General features: G+C 45.4%; 1 protein-coding gene across 3 annotated transcripts in view; it reads left to right on the top strand.

Moving 5' to 3' along the window:
- The window catches only part of Ptch1 (patched 1), a 64,961-nt gene extending 49,934 nt beyond the window's left edge, over nucleotides 1-15,027 (top strand). For all 3 annotated transcript variants that reach the window (XM_029468245.1, XM_029468244.1, XM_029468246.1), the window contains exons 18-24: nucleotides 500-780; nucleotides 2,982-3,119; nucleotides 5,148-5,290; nucleotides 9,001-9,100; nucleotides 9,527-9,781; nucleotides 11,283-11,826; nucleotides 12,239-15,027. In XM_029468245.1, coding sequence (XP_029324105.1) covers nucleotides 500-780; nucleotides 2,982-3,119; nucleotides 5,148-5,290; nucleotides 9,001-9,100; nucleotides 9,527-9,781; nucleotides 11,283-11,825 — 1,460 coding nt within the window. In that variant the 3' untranslated portion in view covers nucleotide 11,826; nucleotides 12,239-15,027. The remainder of the gene's footprint in view (nucleotides 1-499; nucleotides 781-2,981; nucleotides 3,120-5,147; nucleotides 5,291-9,000; nucleotides 9,101-9,526; nucleotides 9,782-11,282; nucleotides 11,827-12,238) is intronic.
- Nucleotides 15,028-21,306: the final 6,279 nt, after the last annotated feature.

Below are 21,306 nucleotides of genomic sequence, written 5' to 3'. Positions count from 1 at the left end.
CCCCCGCCACTACCAAATAAAAATCAAAGGCTGAAGAGGTGGCTCAATGCGCTAACCACACAAGCATGAGGACTGGATTTGAATTTCCAGAACCCACATGAAGCTGGGTGTGGTAGCATATTGGTAACCCCAGTGCACATGGCAAAAGGAGAAAGGGGGGGTGGGGGTGGGAAATGTTCCTGGGATTCCAGAGCCAGCTAGCCTCAAATATGCAGCAGCAAACAGCAAGACACTTTTTACAGGGAGTTAGGAAAAGATTGACATCTCAGATTGTCCTCTGACCTCCACGTGTGTGCCTGAACACACGTGTGTGTGCACGCGCGCACACGCACATACACACACACACTGAGAAATTTTAAACTGACAGGGAATATTGTAAAGGCCCAGAATCATTTATTGTTTGTTCTTTTCCTGGACTTTTGAGAAGTTCTCTTCTCTCTCACACCCAGTGTCTGTCTTCACCGGAGTCCCCAGCTTACCTCACTTCTTCTCTCTCCAGTCCCAGCAGCAGAGCCCATCGAGTATGCTCAGTTCCCTTTCTACCTCAACGGCCTACGAGACACCTCAGACTTTGTGGAAGCCATAGAAAAAGTGAGAGTCATCTGTAACAACTATACGAGCCTGGGATTGTCCAGCTACCCCAATGGCTACCCCTTCCTGTTCTGGGAGCAATACATCAGCCTGCGCCACTGGCTGCTGCTATCCATCAGCGTGGTGCTGGCCTGCACGTTTCTAGTGTGCGCAGTCTTCCTCCTGAACCCCTGGACGGCCGGGATCATTGTGAGTTTATTACAAGGGTCTTTATGGAAGTCAGATTCCTTTCAACACAGCTCTTGCTGCAGCCGGGAAGTTTTGTTTATGTCTGGGCTTTTGGAGGAGGAGGGTATGGATTGCATCATCTGTAAGATATTTATTCTACTTGAGGTGGTGAGGTTCATGGGGATCCTTCTAACTCCAGAATCTGTGTCCTTCTCACACAGCATTAAAAGAAGTGCACAGGGGCCCCAGGGGCAGGAAAGGGGGCGAGCGGAGGCTTTGTAAGCAAGCTGCATAAAAGTGCTGAAAATTTAATGAGTTAAAAATAACCAAAGTATAAATAATTTTCTAATTCTAAAGTCTCATTGTGTGCCCTCATCCCAGAAAGTTCTTCTGTGTGTGATGTGGAAGCACGCATAGAGAAGTTTGTACAGAAGTTAGTGCAGGGCAGGGGAGGATGACACTTGGGCTTTGTGCTGCCAGTACTGTGGAACTCCTAGGGAAAATGGTGAACTGCCACTCACAGCCAGTTTGGGGCAACTTTTCTCCAAATCACCCTCAGATCTGAAGTGAGTCTGTGTAGAGTCTGAAATCCTGGCATTGCTTAAGCTCCGTGAACCATTGTATAGCCTTTAAAAATGCCAGAATTATAAAAACAGGTTTTGTTTCTGTGCCGAGTCTGGCAGCAGGTACATTAAAGGTAAATGTTTAGTCTGCAGACTCTTCACAGCACTTAAGCTGTGGATAGTATCCATCTTTAACTGTTTCTCCCGACCTCTGCCACCACCTACTGTCCTATCCCCATGCAGGAGAGATCATTTTCTTTTATTCCTCCATGTGGTGAGAGTGAAGGAGATTCACAATGAACACCTCTTAGATTATGAAACAGTTTTCTCCTCCTTGGCATAAAAAACTCCAAAGTCTACCTTGTAGATTTTTTTTTACCATTCCTCCACACATCCTTTTGAAAATTGAAAGGTTCTTCGAAGCCTTTGCTTAACCCTGAGGGTCTGCTCTGTCGATTCTTGTTGCTCCCCATCTCTTCAAAGCACAGAGGCCCTGGAACCTGACACATGACCTGCAGTGGCCTACCCCACTCTCCAGTCTCTTCCTTTGGTCTGTAGGCTCTCCAACCTAAGCACAACTTCTTTACCTACAAAGACCTTTACTCAACCTATCCTATCACCTTTAACAGTAAAATATACTGCAGAATGAACCCAAGGGGTTAAAGGACTTTCTGTTGCTTAAGGTTAAAAATAGCTTTGTTATGAGCCACAGTTGTCCTAGGTATTAGGACCCCTGTGTATCAGAGTCCTCCTGAGGCCCAAGCAGCATCATACTGCATGTAACTTTGCACATTCTGCTGTATACTCTGAATTATCTCTAGTAACTTCTAATACTTACTACATTGTAAGTATATGCTGTGTGGCTGATGGAATGGTAACAGGGAAAAAGCTGTACCCTATGAGAGTACAATTCCTCAGATGCCTCCAGTGTGTGGTCCCTTTATTTTTTTCCTTTTCTAGCCTAGGAATATTAGAAAAATAACTTGCAAAGATTATTTACTGAACTTGTAGATAGCTCAGCCATTAAAGTACTTGCTGCACCAAGCTGTGTGGTATTAGGTGTGGTGCAGTGAGACTGGGAGACAGAAACATGAGGGTGCCTGACCAGCTAGCCTAGCCAGTGAGCTTCAGGTCTCAATGAGAGAACCTTTCTCAACAACAAGGAGGCTGCTGAGAACAACCCCTAGGCTTGACTTCTAGAATGTGTGCATACATGTATGCGCGCACACACCCAGTACACATACACACACATCCATACACACTCATAAAACACACAGACACACGCCCATACAGATACATACACCATACAGATACACTCACACACTCACATATGCATGCCCAACATCCGTACACACAAATGCATGCATCCATGCACATACACACACACACACACACACACACACACACACGATAAACTTTGCCCTCACAAACACTGTTTTTGACCTTTTTTTAGCATGACAATAAGTTGTCCAAATATCTTCATTCACACAGAAAATTGGAGTGTAAGGAAGTTAGTCCTTTACATAGTATTTAGGTGACAGGTACATTGTTGCCCACCTAAAACCCCCAAATGAGGCCACATCAGGACTTTGAATCTGTACTGGTTGACACTCTAGCATGCCTTGATCTGACTTACTAATTGTGTGCTCCTCCTTCAAGGTCATGGTCCTGGCTCTGATGACCGTTGAGCTCTTTGGCATGATGGGCCTCATTGGGATTAAGCTGAGTGCTGTGCCTGTGGTCATCCTGATTGCATCTGTTGGCATCGGAGTGGAGTTCACCGTCCACGTGGCTTTGGTATGGGAGGTCCTTCGGAGAAACTGGCTCACACTGACAGAGTAGAGGAATCTGGGTCTCTCGTTTCCATAAGTCACAGGGATAGCTTCAAGCACAGTTTTCCCAAGGAGGTTTCAAATGTTTCTGATGGGAGACAGGGGTGGGGTAAGAAGGACCGTGTTGCACACACTGCAGTGTATTAGAGAAGCCTGCCGCAAGGGCCTCTGCACAAAGGTGTTGGTTTGTGACTAACAGCACTCAGTTCCAAAGTTGTCACCATTGTCCCAGGACATTCTATGTGTTTAGGCAAACATCCACACTCTTAAATATAGTCATAAAGTGAGGATAAAGCAAGACCTCCCTCAGAGGCTTGGTGGGGATAGCATAATTGAGGGTGAAGTAGCTGGCAGCCACAGAAATACCCTCAGGCTTGTGAATGAAAGCTCGGGTGCACAGCCCTGAAGAGCCTGCTCTTCCACCCCAGCCCACCCAGCTCTGTGGACCTCCCAGCTTCTGCATGCATCCATGGTGGCAGAAAACGAGAAAACCAGGGATGGTTTCACCAGGATGTAGGCCCCTCTCTATATATATACTGCCTGGTTGTTGGAAGAAGTTAACTGGAAAGAGAGTCTAGAATCCAAAAGATGAGCTGGTTGTTTTACACACTGAGAAAACTACTTAAAAACCTTGTAGCATTGTGTTCTGCCGACAGATGTACTCACAGTGTTAAGTACCCAGGGCTGTTAACAGGCATTTGATAAAAGAGTATTGACTGAATAAATGATAGTGTTTGGAAGGCCCAAGTTGCGCCTGAACCAAGGGGTGTTACCATTGCCTTTCCAGCATTGTGCTTTGGGTATAGCACACTGTATGTGCATTCTGTAGCCTCTCAGAGCTGTCGCCACTCTCACCAGCTGTGGCTGTGGATGTACAGAACATGTTCTGAAGCTTTTAGTAAGATGATGAGTTAGAAACAGTATCTCAGACGTGTCCGTGTATGGGAGTTGCGCATGCGTCTGCAAGCACCCGAGTGCGATGCCTGTGGGTGGAGACTGGAAAGTAACAGATACTGTTACTGAGGCACCATTTGCCTTGGGTTTTTTTTTTTTTTTTTTTTTTTTTTTTGTACAGATTCTCTTACTGGCCTGGAGCACACTAAGTAGGTTAGGCTGACTAGATGGGCAAAGTCCAGAGATCTGCCTGTTGGGATTATAAGCCTGGACCACCATGCTTTGGGTTTTGTTCAAAATATGCATTATCATTAACTATGGCTCAGTACTATGAACAGGGCATTGTAATGAATCCAGATCCAGTGAGACCAAATAAACATTGTAGGAGCTAAGCAGTAGACTGTTGAACATAGATTTTGGGGGAAGAAAAGGCAGATGCAGTGTCTAATATCTCCACCAGAGGTGAGGCTAGAATGTAAGCTCATTGGTAGAGGGCTTGGCTAGCTAGCATAAGCTCAAAACCACCTTCTACTCCAGCTCCAGTAGATCTAAGGCCCTCTTATCTCCTGTGGGCCCCAGGCAAGCACATGGTGAACAGACGTATGCATATACATACGAGCAAAACACCTATACACACTCTTATTTTCAGAAGACCTGATAAATGATGTTTTATTGTGACATTAAAAAGTCAGTCATCCTTTTGGCTTTATTGCTATATTTTGGATGATTTTTTTTTTCCTTAATGATAGAGAAGTCTCTTTGAGATGACTCTGTCCACCTACAGAAACTTAAGACTTACTTAACTTGTAGGGTAGGGGCTGGGCTATAGGTAAGGTGGCAATGTGCTTGCCTAGTCTGCAGGATGCCCTGGGATCTATCCTCAGCACCACAGAAAACCAGGCATAGTAGTGCACACCTGTCAACGTCGGCCCTCCAGAAATAGAACAAGGAGGCTTCGGCTCAAGGTCATTCTTGTACAGTAGTGAGTTTGAGAACAGTCTAAGGGACATAAGAGAAATCAACAAAACCCAAGTATAGACACAGCTGAGCACTTTACCACACCTACAATGTGACCGTGTCAATTTTCTCCTTTGTTCAGGCCTTTCTGACAGCCATTGGGGACAAGAACCACAGGGCTATGCTCGCTCTGGAGCACATGTTCGCTCCCGTTCTGGACGGTGCTGTGTCCACTCTGCTGGGTGTACTGATGCTTGCAGGGTCCGAATTTGATTTCATTGTCAGGTAAGCAGAAATGGGAGAGGAGGCTTGATACAAAAATCGTTGTTATCTTTGTGGCTTATTCCTTTTCTGTCTGGTAGGGGGTGCATCTCAGCCTGTCTCTTATAGGCATCTTGGTCTAGCAGTCTCTTGGGTTAGAGTAGAGGCAACTCCACAGCTTGAAAGAGCATGTGTTGAGATTACAGTTGCAAACATCTACAGAGAGATGACTTTGGCTTCTGGTAATTAGTGATGATCAGCTTTAGGCCCCTCTCCTTCAGAACTGTGGAGGGAACGGAGATGTACCCCTTTGAGGTGCTAGGTATGTGTGAAGCCCATTGGGGTGCTAGGTATGCGTGAACCCTTGGATCCCATCTCCAGTATCATGTGAAGCAAGTGCAGGTGGCTTATCTCTGTAATCCCAATCCTTGGCTATATTGAATTTGAGGATAGTCAGGGATACTTAAGAGCCTGCCTTAAAGCAAGGCAGAAAGAAAACGTTGTCTACCTCCAATATGGTCACCTAGCTCTAAGTACACATAGGAAATGATACATTGTACCCAGATTTTGTGTTTGGGTCCCTTCTGAGGCTTCATAAATGCTGGATACCTGACTGCAGGGTCAAATTTAGAGACTCTAAGCTTGGCCTGTGTACTCCTCTTGGCCAGATTTTGTTCCTTTGGGTAAGATGCTGACTTTGCAAAGTAAAGGACAGTGATTTTTCATTTTGGAAACTCTTTAACCGCCCAAGAAAGAAAGAACTCTAAGGCAATGTTGGCTTCCCTGGGTGACTACTGATTAAAACCATGATCCACTGGGGAGGAAAAGCCATCGTTTTAAGATACTAGTATGTCTTTAGAATAGAAGAGGCTGTGTAGGATGCTCCATGTCTGGAGAGATGACCCAATCAGGCTGTTCTTGGTAGCATTGTTTAGTTTTGCTTTTATTGGTACTCTTTGAAACAGGATCACTCTGCGCTTCCCTGGTGGGGCTAGAACTCCTGTGCCTTCTGGCTACTCTTCAGGCTACTTTTTAGGAAAAGCACTAGTGTCTATTAAAAAGCAGGAAAGTCCAGGCCTGGTGAATTCCAGGACAGCCTACACAGAGAAACCCTGTCTCGAAAAACCAAAAACCAAAAAAAAAAAAAAAATTTAAAAAGCAGGAAAGTGTGAAGAAGACAAGAAAATACTTTTTAAGGGGTTGGGTGTTTGGGGGTTTGTTTGTTTGTTTGTTTACAAGACAGGTCTCATGTAGCCCAGGCTTGCCTCAAACTCCCATAACAGAGAACAGCTTTGAGTTGCTGGTAGTCCCTCCTCAGCCTTCTAAGTGCTAAAATTATAGGCATGTGCTACCACATCTGGCACTAATCAAGCTTTACATGTGTGTACACACAGGCTGGCCAAGTAGGGTAAGTTCACATTTTCAAATAAAAAAAAGGATTTTTAGCTAGAAGTTTTAGCTGAATGCATGGAACAAGTGAATTCAGTCCCCACGAGCAGAGGAGGAAAAAGAAAGGGTGTGAGTTCATTGACCAGCCTTGAGGCATTGCCAAGTTTCTGGCATGTCAGTCTTTCTGATAGAGGGCATGGTGGGCTCACTGAGAGTAGAGTAGGCAGAGATTGACTCCATTTCAGTGTAAACCAGAACTCCTATATAATATGCTCCCTCCTCATCTGGGGCTATTAAGGTACATATTGATGGAGGCCTTTCCAGACAGCTCCCAGGTGAGCCTGAGCATGCTAGTATTCACACAGCCTATTGGTAAGAACCACTCATTAGATTCTCATTTGCCAAATACCATTGAGATAGTTGCTCTTAGATCCTAGTTTGGGATTATTTTGTTTTAAAGTGTTGATTTGGTGTTTGTTTCTCCCACACACTCTTACACAGATACTAGCTTTGTCTTAATGGTATGAATGCCCAATGCCAAATGAGACTGAATAGGTGTCGTCTCTTGGCTCTGTCAACACAAAGGTAATGCTGGCCTCACAGGTGCCTTTTTTTGTGATTACTGGCAGGTAGCAGGAAACCCATCTCTGCTTTGTGGCTTATAGCCCGCAGGGATTGGGAGATACAGTTCTCTCCAAGCAGTTCAAAGCCAAGAGAAAGTTGGGTGTGCGGAGACCTTGCAGGTCAAGTCAGCTGAGGAGCTGGTGCACGGGTTTACAAAGGATACTAAGGAACACAACCTAACCCCTCATCCTGTCCTAGCTGGGCCTGCTCATTCCCTCCCAGAGATATCATGGTTTCTGTTTCAGGCACTTAGAAGGGCTTCCCATTTTCTAAAATAGGGTGGATCAAGTCCTCACTGGAGCTGAATAAATGAGCAGACTCTGTATACATGAAGCCGTCAGAAATCTAATTGGTCTGTTTATGTTGTAGCTAGATGGATGGGATGCAAATGTCTTAATGCCTGCCGTTGATATACGCCTCCACCAAAAGTTCCACAGTTTATGTTAGAGCAAGACATTGGCGGCTTGGGCTTTTACTAATGCAACTCAGCAGGTTTTAGTGTTTACAATAGCTGTAAGGTATTTGTATTTTTATAGGGATTCTCTCTCCTTTCATCTAATGTCAAAACATGCATAGACATGGCATTGTAGGGTAGCTGTTCAGTTTTATGATCCAGGGGACCATTAACAGATAGATATCTAGACTTCCCTCTCTCTTTCCAGGACATCCTAACCCCAGCCCCCAGCCCCCACCTTTCCATCAAAGCCCTAGAAATCATTAGTTCCAGAAAAGCATCCTTGCGTGGAGTGTGCGCCCTCCAGCTGTGCAGAGTGCTGACCAGAGGCGGGCCCTGGCTGACAGGTTTACCTTGGTATTCTTGAAGGATCCCAGACCTTTAGCCCTCAATGGTGGGAACGCAGAACTCGCTGTTCACTCTCCCTCTTCTACCATGGTGCTTCAGCCTTTATGTTTGAATTGGCTGACGCAAAACAAGAGTATTCAAAGATGCTAAATTGTTCAACAAAAGATTGGCCTGCAGAGCAGCCCTGCCATTGTGGAGCGCCCTCGCCCCGCACAATGCCCCGGCTCTCACAGAATGGGCAGCGTTTTCTTTGCAGAAAGCTGGTTCCTGTGTTCTAAAAAGGTTGCAATTGGAGCTGTTTGGTAAAACTGGAACCCAGAGAAATTCTAGGCAGAAAGTTGTGCTTAATGAAAGCCCAGGGAAAGCCTTACCTGATGCACTAGAGACTTAATTAGAGATTCTGCTGTAAGAGGCAAGGGCATTTCACAGTGGATTAGCTGCCTGCAGAAGTGGGCTGCTTTTCCTCCTGGGCCAAATTGTTTAAATTCTACGCCCTGTACTTCATTTGTTTGCTTCTGCTGGGTTCTCGAGAGGGGCCCCTCGCCCAGCATTGTATCTGTACTTTCAGGGTGCTCAGCCATTCAGCTCACATTCCATATTTCTGTGTTGGTGTAACACGTTCATAAATAACATTACAGGCAGGAGAGTTCAGCAAATTAACAATTTTTCCCCCTTCCCTTCATGAAGTAACGCTGCAGGGTGTGGAGGAATCTAGACCTCAGAGCTGTAAGGATAAAAAAAAAAGAGCAAAATCCCAAACTAATCTATGCTAAGTTTGAACGACTGTTTCGTAGTTGACTTCTTAGCCCAGCGGGTTTGTTGAGCTGAGCTCTTAGTGCAGAATAACCTTTGGGTGCCTGGGGGCATGGAATGCTCTCCTTCCTCGATGACATGTTCCCATATCCCTTTTGTCTTCCAGATACTTCTTTGCCGTCCTGGCCATTCTCACCGTCTTGGGGGTTCTCAATGGACTGGTTCTGCTGCCTGTCCTCTTATCCTTCTTTGGACCGTGTCCTGAGGTCAGTGATTGCCCCCCAATGCCACCCCGGATTGAGATATTCAGGTGTTGCCATATTAGCAGATGGTCTGCGCTTTTCCATCAACATCCATTAACAATGGCTGTTTCACTTTTCCCTTTGACTGTTTTACACCAATGGATGGGCAGCTTAGGGAGGTTTTCGACCTTAGATAACTATTTGGGCTTAACAGGACAGACAAGATAGTTAAACGATGTCTGACTTTTCTGGTATTGGAAGTTGGCACAGTGTTTTTGTGCCAGAATCGTGAGTGTCTTCCAGATAGCAGGGAGACAGGAAGTAAATACAGTTTAATGTATGGGGTTCCCCTGCGAGGTCACCGAGGCCAATAATCCTGGGCTTTGAACTTTGAAAGTGACCTGCAGGTCAACAAACGTAACATTTTTAATTGGAAACCTCCTTCAACAGGTGTCTCCAGCCAATGGCCTAAACCGACTGCCCACTCCTTCGCCTGAGCCGCCCCCAAGTGTCGTCCGGTTCGCCGTGCCTCCTGGTCACACGAACAATGGGTCTGATTCCTCTGACTCGGAGTACAGCTCTCAGACCACAGTGTCTGGCATCAGTGAGGAGCTCAGGCAATACGAGGCACAGCAGGGCACCGGAGGCCCTGCCCACCAAGTGATTGTGGAAGCCACAGAAAACCCTGTCTTTGCCCGGTCCACTGTGAGTCACCTGGGGGGTTGGCGGGGGTGGGGGTGGGGGGATTGGGGAAGATTCATTTGTCCTGTGGCAGTGGGCCAGGAGGTTCGGGGGGAGGCTCTTGTGTACTCTGAGCAGCAGATCTAGTAGACAGATGGGGTGCAAGAAAAAAGTGTACACGTCAGGTCAAATCGCAGGAAACCACCAGCACTCCATTCTTTGTAGACTGTAGGATGTGTTTCCTTTTAATCTTGTGGACTGAACCGGGGCAGTGCCAGCATTGTTACAGGGAGGCATAGTTTAGTGGTGAAGCGCTTGCCTGGAATTCCCAAAGCCCAGGGGCTCATCCCCAGCCCTACCCTTATTCAGAATGGACTCAGCTTTAACACCTTTATCTCCTTTTGCCCTCTCTCGTCCCTTCACCCTATCTGTCCTTTCAGAAGGACGTGTGAGGAGATGATGTACCAAACAGCGTAGTATTCCGCCACGAGAAGCGTTTATTCTTTTCCTCTCCTCTCTGGTACCTTTAAGTGGCCCTGGCACAAAGTTATTTTAATTACTATCTAAGACTTTCCCGTAGCTTTGTGGCTTCAGGGTCTTATTGTTGTAGATGGCTGGGGATCTATTGAAAGTACTCAGACACATCCTGAGTACATAATTCCAGAAGGTAGTGAGGAGTCCACAGGTTCCTTCCTTACCCGCACCCCCACCCTCCCAGTCAAGATGCTCCACCTTGAAGAGTTTAAGGAAGACTCCAAAACTCCTATGGCTTGCCTGAGGCCCCCACCATGTTTACAGGAAATGTGTATTCCAGTCCCAGGCTAGAGCAGCCTTCCTTGAAGGAGAGAAGGGCTGGCTAGTGAATTGTGTCCCCGTCCTCTGTCCACCTCCCCCCCCCCCCAACACACACACACACACACACACACACCCGTGACGATGCCCTGCTGAGCTGCAGTGTGAATCTGGTTCTGTTCAGCAGGAGCCTAAAAATAGGTACAAGCTCACCGACTTTGAAGTTGGTCACGGTCCTTTTGATTGATGTGGCCACTGTGTTGCTCCGAGCTTTGTACAGAGGACCCAGAAACCAGATTCCTAATAGTCAGGCAGAGATGTATTGCCTAACAGAACTATCTGTGTGGAAGTTTTTACTCTGCTCTTACAGTACATTTGCTTCTGGCCACACCTGGCTTAGGGCCGGGGACAGGTGAAAACAATGCTAATACGACCCAGAAACAGGAGTCTTATACTTCTAAAAGCTACTATTTATGGTTGCATATTTCCAAGACACCCAGGCTCTTGGCTATCCAGGACTTGGCAGTTTTGAGGCAGAGAACTTAGGCTTGGGGGCAGTTGGTTGTGAGGGTAAGTTGGGATCTATGGGCAGTGGCTATATGCCTCCAGCCAGCTGTGCAGGAGCAGGCAGGATTCACATCCTGGAGGTTTCTAAAGGAATAGGTTTTCTTTTGTGGGTGGAAGGTCACCACCATCCTACCTCCCTGTGTTAACCAATGTCTCTCCTCTGCAGGTGGTCCATCCGGACTCCAGACATCAGCCTCCCTTGAACCCTCGGCAACAGCCCCACCTGGACTCTGGCTCCTTGTCCCCTGGACGACAAGGCCAGCAGCCTCGAAGGGATCCCCCTAGAGAAGGCTTGCGGCCACCCCCCTACAGACCGCGCAGAGACGCTTTTGAAATTTCTACTGAAGGGCATTCTGGCCCTAGCAATAGGGACCGCTCAGGGCCCCGCGGGGCCCGTTCTCACAACCCTCGGAACCCAACGTCCACCGCCATGGGCAGCTCTGTGCCCAGCTACTGCCAGCCCATCACCACTGTGACGGCTTCCGCTTCTGTGACTGTCGCTGTGCATCCCCCACCTGGACCTGGGCGCAACCCCCGAGGGGGACCCTGTCCAGGCTATGAGAGCTACCCTGAGACTGATCACGGGGTGTTTGAGGATCCCCATGTGCCTTTTCATGTCAGGTGTGAGAGGAGGGACTCAAAGGTGGAGGTCATAGAGCTACAGGACGTGGAATGTGAGGAGAGGCCGTGGGGGAGCAGCTCCAACTGAGGTGTGTGCCAGAGGTATCCCCGTGGTGCTTCCAAGGGCCATCTGAGCAGTGGCCCAAACTAGACCCTGGGGGACCTTTTATTCTCAAGGCAAAGCTGATGAGGCCAAACTCATCCTTAGAGTAACAATACCGTTCTAAACTGGATCTCTTTTCTTTTGCTATTAATCCCTTAGAATGCCAGTTTAATAGTTTAACCTTGTACCTGTTTGCTGGGCACTTACAGCAGAGTTCTAACAACCATGCAGATGACTTTACAGAGTGGAAAAAAAAATGATGAAATAAGTTTAGCACCCCAGTCAGAGTTTCAGGGCTCCTAGCTGCCCACTGGGAGTAAAGAGCTGTGCTGTGTAAGGCTCACAGTTCAGTGTGATCGTGACCATAATGTGACCTCCTTTTTTGTTCTCTTTTAAAGGGTAATTAAAATCTGAAGCAAAGAGGCCAAAGATTGGAAAGCCCCGCCCCCACCTCTTTCCAGAACTGACTGCTTGAAGAGAACTGCTTGGAATTATGGGAAGGCAGTTCATTGTTACTGTAACTGATTGTATTATTTTGTGAAATATTTCTATAAATATTTAAAAGGTGTACACATGTAATATACATGGAAATGCTGTACAGTCTATTGCCTGGGGCCTCTCCACTCCTGCCCCAGAGTGGGGAGACCACAGGGGCCCTTTCCCCTGTGTACATTGGTCTCTGTGCCACAACCAAGCTTAACTTAGTTTTAAAAAAAATCTCCCAGCATATGTCGCTGCTGCTTAAATATTGTATAATTTACTTGTATAATTCTATGCAAATATTGCTTATGTAATAGGATTATTTGTAAAGGTTTCTGTTTAAATATTTTAAATTTGCATATCACAACCCTGTGGTAGGATGAATTGTTACTGTTAACTTTCGAACACGCTATGCGTGGTAATTGTTTAACGAGCAGACATGAAGAAAACAGGTTAATCCCAGTGGCTTCTCTAGGGGTAGTTTTATACGGTTCGCATGGGTGGATGTGTGTGTGTGCATATGACTTTCCAATGTACTGTATTATGGTTTGTTGTTGTTGTTGCTGATTTTTGTGGGTTTTTTTGTTGCTTTGTATGATCTTAGCTCTGGCCTAGATGAGCTGGGAAGGTCCAGGTCTTTGTCTGTTGTGATGCTGGTGGAAAGGTGACCCCAGTCACTGTCTGCCTATCTGTCATATTCTCTGAGACTATTCAAGAGAAGCCAGATTTGCTTCCTGCCTGTGCGTGGCAGCTTCTGCGGTCATGGGTAGCCCTCCAAGCACCTCTGCTTGGGTTTCAAAGAGAAGATGTTCTCACAGACATTGTATGGTGTTGCCTATTAAGGCCTCTATATAGTCAGCAGTCAGTACTGGTGGTGAAAAATTGGACAACGTTGCCGGGTCATGAGATTACCCTTTAGGCGTGTGTGGTTGTTCCTTTCTGATGATAACACATACACACAGCCTCCCACCCCCAGACCCCAGATACAGGCCCAAAAAACCTATTTCACTGAAGGTCTGTATTCGAGCCTTTGCAAATGATAGTCCCCCCCTTGCTATGACTGCCTGGTTGGAGCAGGCTAGGCTAATCGTGGTTCAGTCAACCGTGTGGGGAGAGTTTCTAAGGACTCTTTTCCACACGGTCTTTTCCTGCGCATACTTTCCTCTCTTCCCCACTGCTAGCGTCCATCCAGTGTGATGGCTGTGAAAGAGCAGGAAGACGCCACCTCGTAAAAGTATAGAGAGCTCTTTGAACCAGGTGTTAGGCTTTAGAGTTTGATTGTGTTCTCCTTCCCCAAGGTCTGGGTTTCTTTGCCTCTGGTCAGCGACTAGTAGATAGGGAAGGAAATTCCCTTATTCCTTGCAAGTAAACATCGAGGACTTGTCTCAGAGGAAGGAAGCCTAGTGCTCATGGAAGCTGTTGTGAGGAATGTACTCTGTCTGCATGCAGCTTCCCTGAATCCCTCCTATCCTTCATGGAAAAATTTAAGGAGATGGGTCCCTAGTAGTACCAATAATCTAGTGCCCTCACATCCTAAAATTTATCCCCCAAATTGTAAGGTACTAATTGGAAGTCACCTGTGACTACCGTGTGTGTTTGTGTGTGTGTGTGTGTCTGTCTGTGTGTGTCTATATATCTATGTGTGTGTGTGCGAGCCAGAGGCCCTGGCCATCCACTGCTACTGTCTTAATGCCTGTCAAGCCACTGTCTGCCTACCCAACACCAGCTCTGCTCAGATATCTTGCACCCTGAGTTGAGGAGGGAGATGTAGAATGTGGAAGCCACTTTGACTGTGGTTCTTGATTGTGTCCCTCATGCCTGAGCCTTGTGCATGTGGCAGAAGGAAGTTTGTACAGCCTCTTGGCTTCTGTGCATCATCATGAGTCCCATCAGCCAAGGCAGGAAGGACACAGAGCTGGCAGGAGACTAAAGTCAGAGTGTGTGTCTCTGTCTGTCTCTCTCATAGTTTTATTTTGTCTGTATTGTTTGTTCATTTGGATGTTTTAATTTTTAAAAGAAAAGATCTTTGCTGATATTTATAATTTTGTATCATAAGAATGTCCTCCAGAATTTGTCATGCCAGTTTATAACAAAAAGAAAAAATTGCAGGGATTTTATTTCTATTGGAAACACTTATTGCAGTTATGTTTTACTTTTGAACAGAAGTTTTATTTGTATAGAGTGCTTACTAATGTTAAATAGTTCAGAGTATATAACATTTACATTAAGGACTCATGGTAGGTTTTAGTGTAAGGAGTTTAAAGGAAATAAATATTCAAACTGGGTCTCGTCTGCCAATTTGGGTGGAAATGAGTTTGTGTCACTTCAATTACAAAGATGAAAGTATGCCATATAATTTATTTATATGAAAATTTATTTTTGTAGTGTACATAGTAGTCATCAAGTCTTTTGACAGAAGTCTATTTTTAAAGAATTTATATGTGATGAAATCCATAATGTCTGGAACTTTGCTGAGACATGGGTGTGAGGACACATTTCGTTATAAATGACAGCAAGGGAGAGAGTATGTTTAAACAGTGTTAGGAGAGTACACGTGAGCAGCGATCCATGTGATTGGAAAGTATCGGTGCGAGCATGGTGACCTAGTGCGGTTCTCAGATGAAAATGTACAAAACTCTCTAAATATTAATGTTCAAACACTGATAGAAATTCTAACATGAATAAAGATAATATAACTTGTTGGTTTGTGTGCTTGTGTCTAGAATGTTTCTTAAACTACACATACACAAGAAGTTCCAGGCCGCCTGCTCGGTTCTTCTTGCTGGCCTTACGAAAGCTGTTTTATGTGTATTTTGTGGACACTGGGGAAGTCACTTAACTTCTTTTTTTTTTTTTTTTTTTTTAAAGATTTTATTTATTCATTATATGTAAGTACACTGTCGCTGTCATCAGACACTCCAGAAGAGGGCGCCAGATCTCGTTACGGATGGTTGTGAGCCACCATGTGGTTGCTGGGATTTGAACTCCGGACCTTCGGAAGAGTAGTCGGGTGCTCTTACCCACTGAGCCATCTCACCAGCCCTTAATGACTCTTCTGAGCGTTCCCTTTTCTTACCTTTCTATATAGGCACACGGGAAATGAATACAGCCAAGTTCAGGGTCACAAAGTGACCCCTGGAAAGGTCAATCAGCGGTTGGTTAGGAGTGACAGTTACTCTTACAGAGAGCCACTCAGAACTGTCACCTCATGCTCCAGGGGATCTGATGCCCTGTTCTGGCCTCTACTGCCACCTGCATACACATGCACACCCCACACACAGACACACAAAGAGACACTGACTTAAAATGGAGAAGTTTTTTTAAATACAATAACATCACCATAGCTGATGACATAGCACTAACTGACCTGGTACAGCTGATGATAGAGTGCTCACTGGCCTGCTACAAGGTGGTTTTTTTTAAAGGGCTCAGTGATGTGATTTCATCATAACCTCCTCATACATGAAGAAAACATGAGTAGAGATAACACCCATTTCTCCTGATCACCTGTTTTTGTAACTGTAAATATATGCTCCAGAAGACCTGGAGGCTCAAACCATTCTAAACGCGTGTCCTAGAGGGAGGATCAGCCAGTTGTAGCCAAGACTACCTCCTGGTTTTGTGTGGATTTGTCAGGAGACAGCCGTATCTGTCTATATGCACCGTTCGTGGCTGTCTTCATGCTATAGTGGCAGAATTGTGTGGTGTGCAATAGTGATTGACTGACCTGCAGACTGTTGAAATATTTGCTCCCTGGTCTTCAGGAAGAAGCCTGCCAGGTCCTCTTAAGGCAAGGAAGTGTTAGGCCATTGCTACTCAAGTGTGGTCCTTCAGTCAGCATGCCTTAGAAGCATGCTAGAAAACCCAGAGTCCAGTGGTACTGAGAGTCAGGGTTCTGTGGGAGAGAAACCCAGGATTGTGCTCTTAAGAGTAGGAACAATTTGTAAATTCCTCCAGGCTAATGTGGCCTTGGCACTCTGTGACTCAGGCTGAGTGGCCAGAATCTGGAAACAACAGAGCAGTCCCGACTCTGCTGTGTGGTCTTTCCACAAAAAACACATGTTCTTCTGTGGGAAAAAGTTGAGACCTGTAAACCTCACATTTGTGTCTGAGAATCCCGGCCCAGGAACTCCCTTCCCAGTGCTGTGCCCCACATAGCTGTGAGCAGGACCTCAGCAGAGGCTATGTGCCCCTGATATAATAGGCAGGGGATGAGGGACCTCTGTCTTCCCTTCCTGCTTAGAGGCTTTCCCAGCATCCAATTGGCCAACTGAGGGCAAATCCCTTGAAACCTTGGAATCCTGTGTCATCTATAAACTAAATTAGAATGAATGTTCTCTGAGGGTGATGTCTGAAGGTCAGAATGGTGGTGGAGTCACTGGGTGAGTGAGGATGGAATCAGCCACATCCCACGTGCTTTACAATGACCCTGGACCTGAGTTTGCAGCTCAGGGGTGCCTGAGATCATTGTATAGAAACCCAAGAGGCAAACTCACACCCCACAGTGAGCTCCAGCTGGGCCAGAGGGATGACTCAGTAAGAAAGGGTTTGCTGTGCAAATATGAGGACCTGAGTTCAATCCCCGGGATCCAGGTAAAGCCATATACTAGCTGTATTTGTAATCTCAATGTTGAGGGCTTGCTGGGCAGCTAGCCTAGGTAATCACTGCCCCAGCCCACTTGTTATAAAACACAAAGTGAAATGTTCCTGAGAAACCGCCCCAAAGCTTTGCAAGAGTATGCACACACACACACACACACACACACACACACACACACACACACACACACGAGAATCAAATACTCAGTTAATTACCTCCATAATAGAGACAGTCTAGCAAAGAAAAGTTAAGGGTTACCTTTTCTTCTGATAGAACTTCTGATAGATCTGTTCTTAAGCCCTTCTGCAGTGAATGTCATAAGCAATGCTAACTTGGTTCCAAATTCAACTCAAGGAGAATGTAGACTTTCTAAATCTGAGCATGGGAAATATTACCAGCATTAATTAGAACCCGGACTGAGAGAAGCTTTTGTTGAGACATGCTTTGTCCCACAAGATAATGGTTGATCACCATCCAATTTTAAGGTTTGTTTGTTTGTTTTTCCCTATTTTGGTTTTTGGAGACAGAGTTTTTCTATGTAGCCCTGGCTGTCCTTGTGGACCCAAAGATAAAACTCAGGTTGTCAGTCTTAGCAGCAGGTACCTTTATCTGCTGAGCCATCTTGTCAGTTAGTTTATATGTCTTATAATTAATGTATAGCTAATAAATAACTTCATTTTTAATCACAGCCTGGGACAAGATTTTAATTAAACTGTGTATCAAGATCTACCATCTTTATTCAGGACCTAGGTAAATATAACCCGTCACATTCTTTTTCCTCCTCCCCCTCCTTCCCTGTCTCTTCTCTCTCCCTCCTCTCTCTTTCTCCCCCTCCCTTCCATTCTTTCCATATCAGTTATACCACAGCTACTAGAAAGCTCCAGGCCTCTGAACTCCAGGCAGCAACCATGCTTATACAAAGACGGTTGCTTTGTTTGAGTAACTGACCTCCCAAAAGAAGAAATGGAGGTTTACTTGAAATCTGAAAAGACCTTTTGCCCAGATGTTAACTGCTTTTAATGAAGGTTGTACGTGATGAGAACATATACTGTAAGCATGAGTCTGTTTTATCATTCACACAGCAGTAGTAGAGGATGTGTTGACCACCATTTTCTGCATAGGTGTACTGCCAGGAAATTAGAACTGACATCATGAACCACTCAGTTGTGTGGTTCTCCAGCATAAACTTTACAGATGATAATGTCATATTGCAATGTCAAAAATCTGAACACACCACTAAAGAGAACCACCGCTGCCAAGACACAGGGGCGGTCCTTTCCTTTTTAAGATAGAGACCTCAGCAAGAAGCCACGAATGACTGTTGGCAGAAGTCTGGGAGGTTCTGTGACACTCTGTTTTCCTGGAGAGTGTTATCTTAATTCATCTGAAGGTACCAGCATGTGATGTCAGAGTGCACAGCAAGGGCAATGAAGCCAAGCAAGTTGTTCCTGAGAGAGCTGCTGCAGGAAATGCCTCTTATCAATGACACCATCTTTACACGCAACGGACAACAGCTTGTGTTCTTTCGGGAAGCAGGGCGGGGTGTATAATAACCTGGTTTATTTGTATAAAGGGAGAAATTATGTTGATGGGGGAGGAGTCGATGAGCAAGTTCTGACTGGTGAGTTATTATATAATAACGAGGACGGTGGGAGTAAGCCTGCGTTGAGATGCCAAAGGCTCCCCTTTGCAATTATAAATGTGAATCGAAGGCAGAAGCAGGTGAACTCCTGTTGAAAGCTTCTGCAGCCAGAGGAAAAACAAGATGAGGCAGGAATGGGAGAACAATGAGAACAACAGGAGTCCCTCTGCAGCAGACCAGGAGCACCATCAGAGAGGACCAGGTCAGATGAGCAGAAAGCAAGTTGTAGGATAGCCAGGGCTGTTAGAAAACAAAAAATAAAATAAAAGAACTGGCCAATGAACTCCTTCAGGGAGTCCATGGTCTACCAGATAGGAGAAAGGGCAGCCCTTCATGGTTGAACTCTGAGGTAGGTTTGCCCATCTCATGATGGGCATTTTTGTCCTTCCTTACAGTTCCTACCTTGCATGGCATCATGGAAGGTTACCAGGAACCAAGATGTCTGATTCACAGAAATTTAAAACTGCCAGAGACCCTTGAAACTTTGTAATCTCGAGAGTCAATATGGCTTGCTAGTGCCCACAGCAATGGAGGTATTTGTTACCTCATTGTCTTCATCTTCCCCCATTTGTTTTCTGTGTTAATTTCAAAGACACAGAGGACTCACATCCACACTGATGTTAAAGTCTTGCACCTCCAGAAGCATACTTGCCACCCTGCACACCCAGCAAATGTTTGTGCTAAAGCAAAGAGCAGCACTGAGGGAAGCAATTAGCAAATCTCTGAGTTCTCCTTCTGATTACACCTAAATTCCAAAAGCTAATTGGCTAAAATGTTCTTCCGTAATTAGAAGCAATTAATACATGAAACTAGGTTTGCATTTCACGATTGAAATCTCTAACTTCATTTACTAATGGTCTCTAATGGCCTGTAATCATAAGGTACACACAATTACAGGGGGATTTTCAAAGTGTTGGAATGGAAGACTGTCCGAATTTATGAATTATTCTTCCATTGCTGAATATAGAGCCAAGGTCTACTGCAAAATGTATCATGTGTGCACATGCTTGCTCAAACGCTCTCAAAGGAGTACATTTGTGACATCTGGCCCCTTCTGGATTTCCTACTCTCCACTGTCATCCCTCAGCATCCAGGACCTCACTGACACCTAAATCCTCAGATGTTCAAGTCCCTTTTAAAGTGCGGTGTGGCATTGGCATGCAGCCTGTAGACATCCTACTGCAGACTTAAAATGATCTTTACATTACTTACTACTTTAAATCATCTTTATATGATTTATAGCACAATGTAAATGCTATGAAAAATGTTACCCTATATCAATTAGGATATAACAAAAAGGTCAAAATGTTCCATACACATATAACTTTTTTCAAATGCTTTTGACTCAAAGTTGACTCAAAATTAATTCAAAATTGAATTAACTCATGGATGTGAAACTCACAGCTGGGCTGCTCTTTCATCCCTTCCCCCTGAGAAGATTTCTCTCTGTTTTCATCACTCAGGCTAGATACTCCCAGCACCAAAGCCTACTGAAATCCATCTATAAGACAAATAAAGCCAGGGGATAGCTCAGTTCTTAAAGTGCTTGTTTTGCAAGCATAAGGACCTGCATTGGATTGCCAGACCTATGTAAAAATCTGAGCAAGATGGCACATGCTTATAATTCCAGCACTCGGGGGAGGGGGGGCTGAGGCAGGAGGATCCCTCTGACTCATTGGCCAGCCAGCTTATCCTAATCAGCAAGCAATTGGTTTTGTCACTAAAACCAAGGTGGAGAGCTCCTGAGAAGTGACACCCAAGATGGCCCTCTGGCCTCCGCATGCACATGTGCACACACACACATGCATGTGCACATACATAAAAAGATTAAGATAGTTAAGCCTGTCCCTGTGTAGCAGTGAAGGGAAAACTGACTGTTTCTTACTTGATCTGTGACAGGTCCCAGGTTATATATCTATTGAGCCCAATAAACAGGGCTCATTGGCAGAGACTCCCCATGGACCAACAGCAGAGGGAGCTGTGGAAGGAAAGAGCAAAGATGAGTGACAGGTGGATGATAGGGGTGGAAAAGGGCATCTGAGAACCAAGCATAGAGGTGAACCAGGCCTAGGGAGGAGGCATCTGCAGGTGTGAGACCTTGCTGAAATCCCCTACCACACAGCCAAGTCTTCTAATGAGATGGTATTCTAAGACAAAAATGAAAAGACAGATGAGTGAAAAGCAGAGCTCCCCTTCACGCTTCAAGACTTACTTTTATCTTTGTGTGTGTGTGTGCCCTGTGTGTGGTGCCCTTGGAGACCAGAGAGCAATACAAATCCAAGGGTACTGTGCTTTTATCTGCCTCTTAAGATTTCTATTTAAGGGCTGGTGAGATGGCTCAGTGGGTAAGAGCACTGACTGTTCTTCTGAAGGTCCTGAGTTCAAATCCCAGCAACCACGTGGTGGCTCACAATCACCAGTAATGAGATCTGACACCCTCTTCTGGTGTGTCTGAAGACAGCTACAGTGTACTTATATGTAATAATAAATAAATCTTTTTTTAAAAAAGTAAAAATTCTATTTAGCGAGCAGGGTGTGATGGTGCGAATCTTTAATCACAGTACTTGGGAGGCAGAGGCAGATAGATCTTTATGAGTTTGAGGACAGACTGGTCTACAGGACTGCCAGGGTCATGTAGGGAGACCTTGTCTCCAAAACAACAACAACAATAACAAAAAGATTTCAATTTAAAAGATGTGCCATATGCTCTTCAAAGTGGTCATGACTCCACCTTGTCTGTGTCT

The sequence above is a fragment of the Mus caroli genome, chromosome 13 (assembly GCF_900094665.2).
Source record: "Mus caroli chromosome 13, CAROLI_EIJ_v1.1, whole genome shotgun sequence".
Classification (NCBI taxonomy): Eukaryota; Metazoa; Chordata; class Mammalia; order Rodentia; family Muridae; genus Mus; species Mus caroli.
Note: the sequence above shows the minus strand (reverse complement) of the source record. Positions and strands in the feature narration are given on the sequence as shown.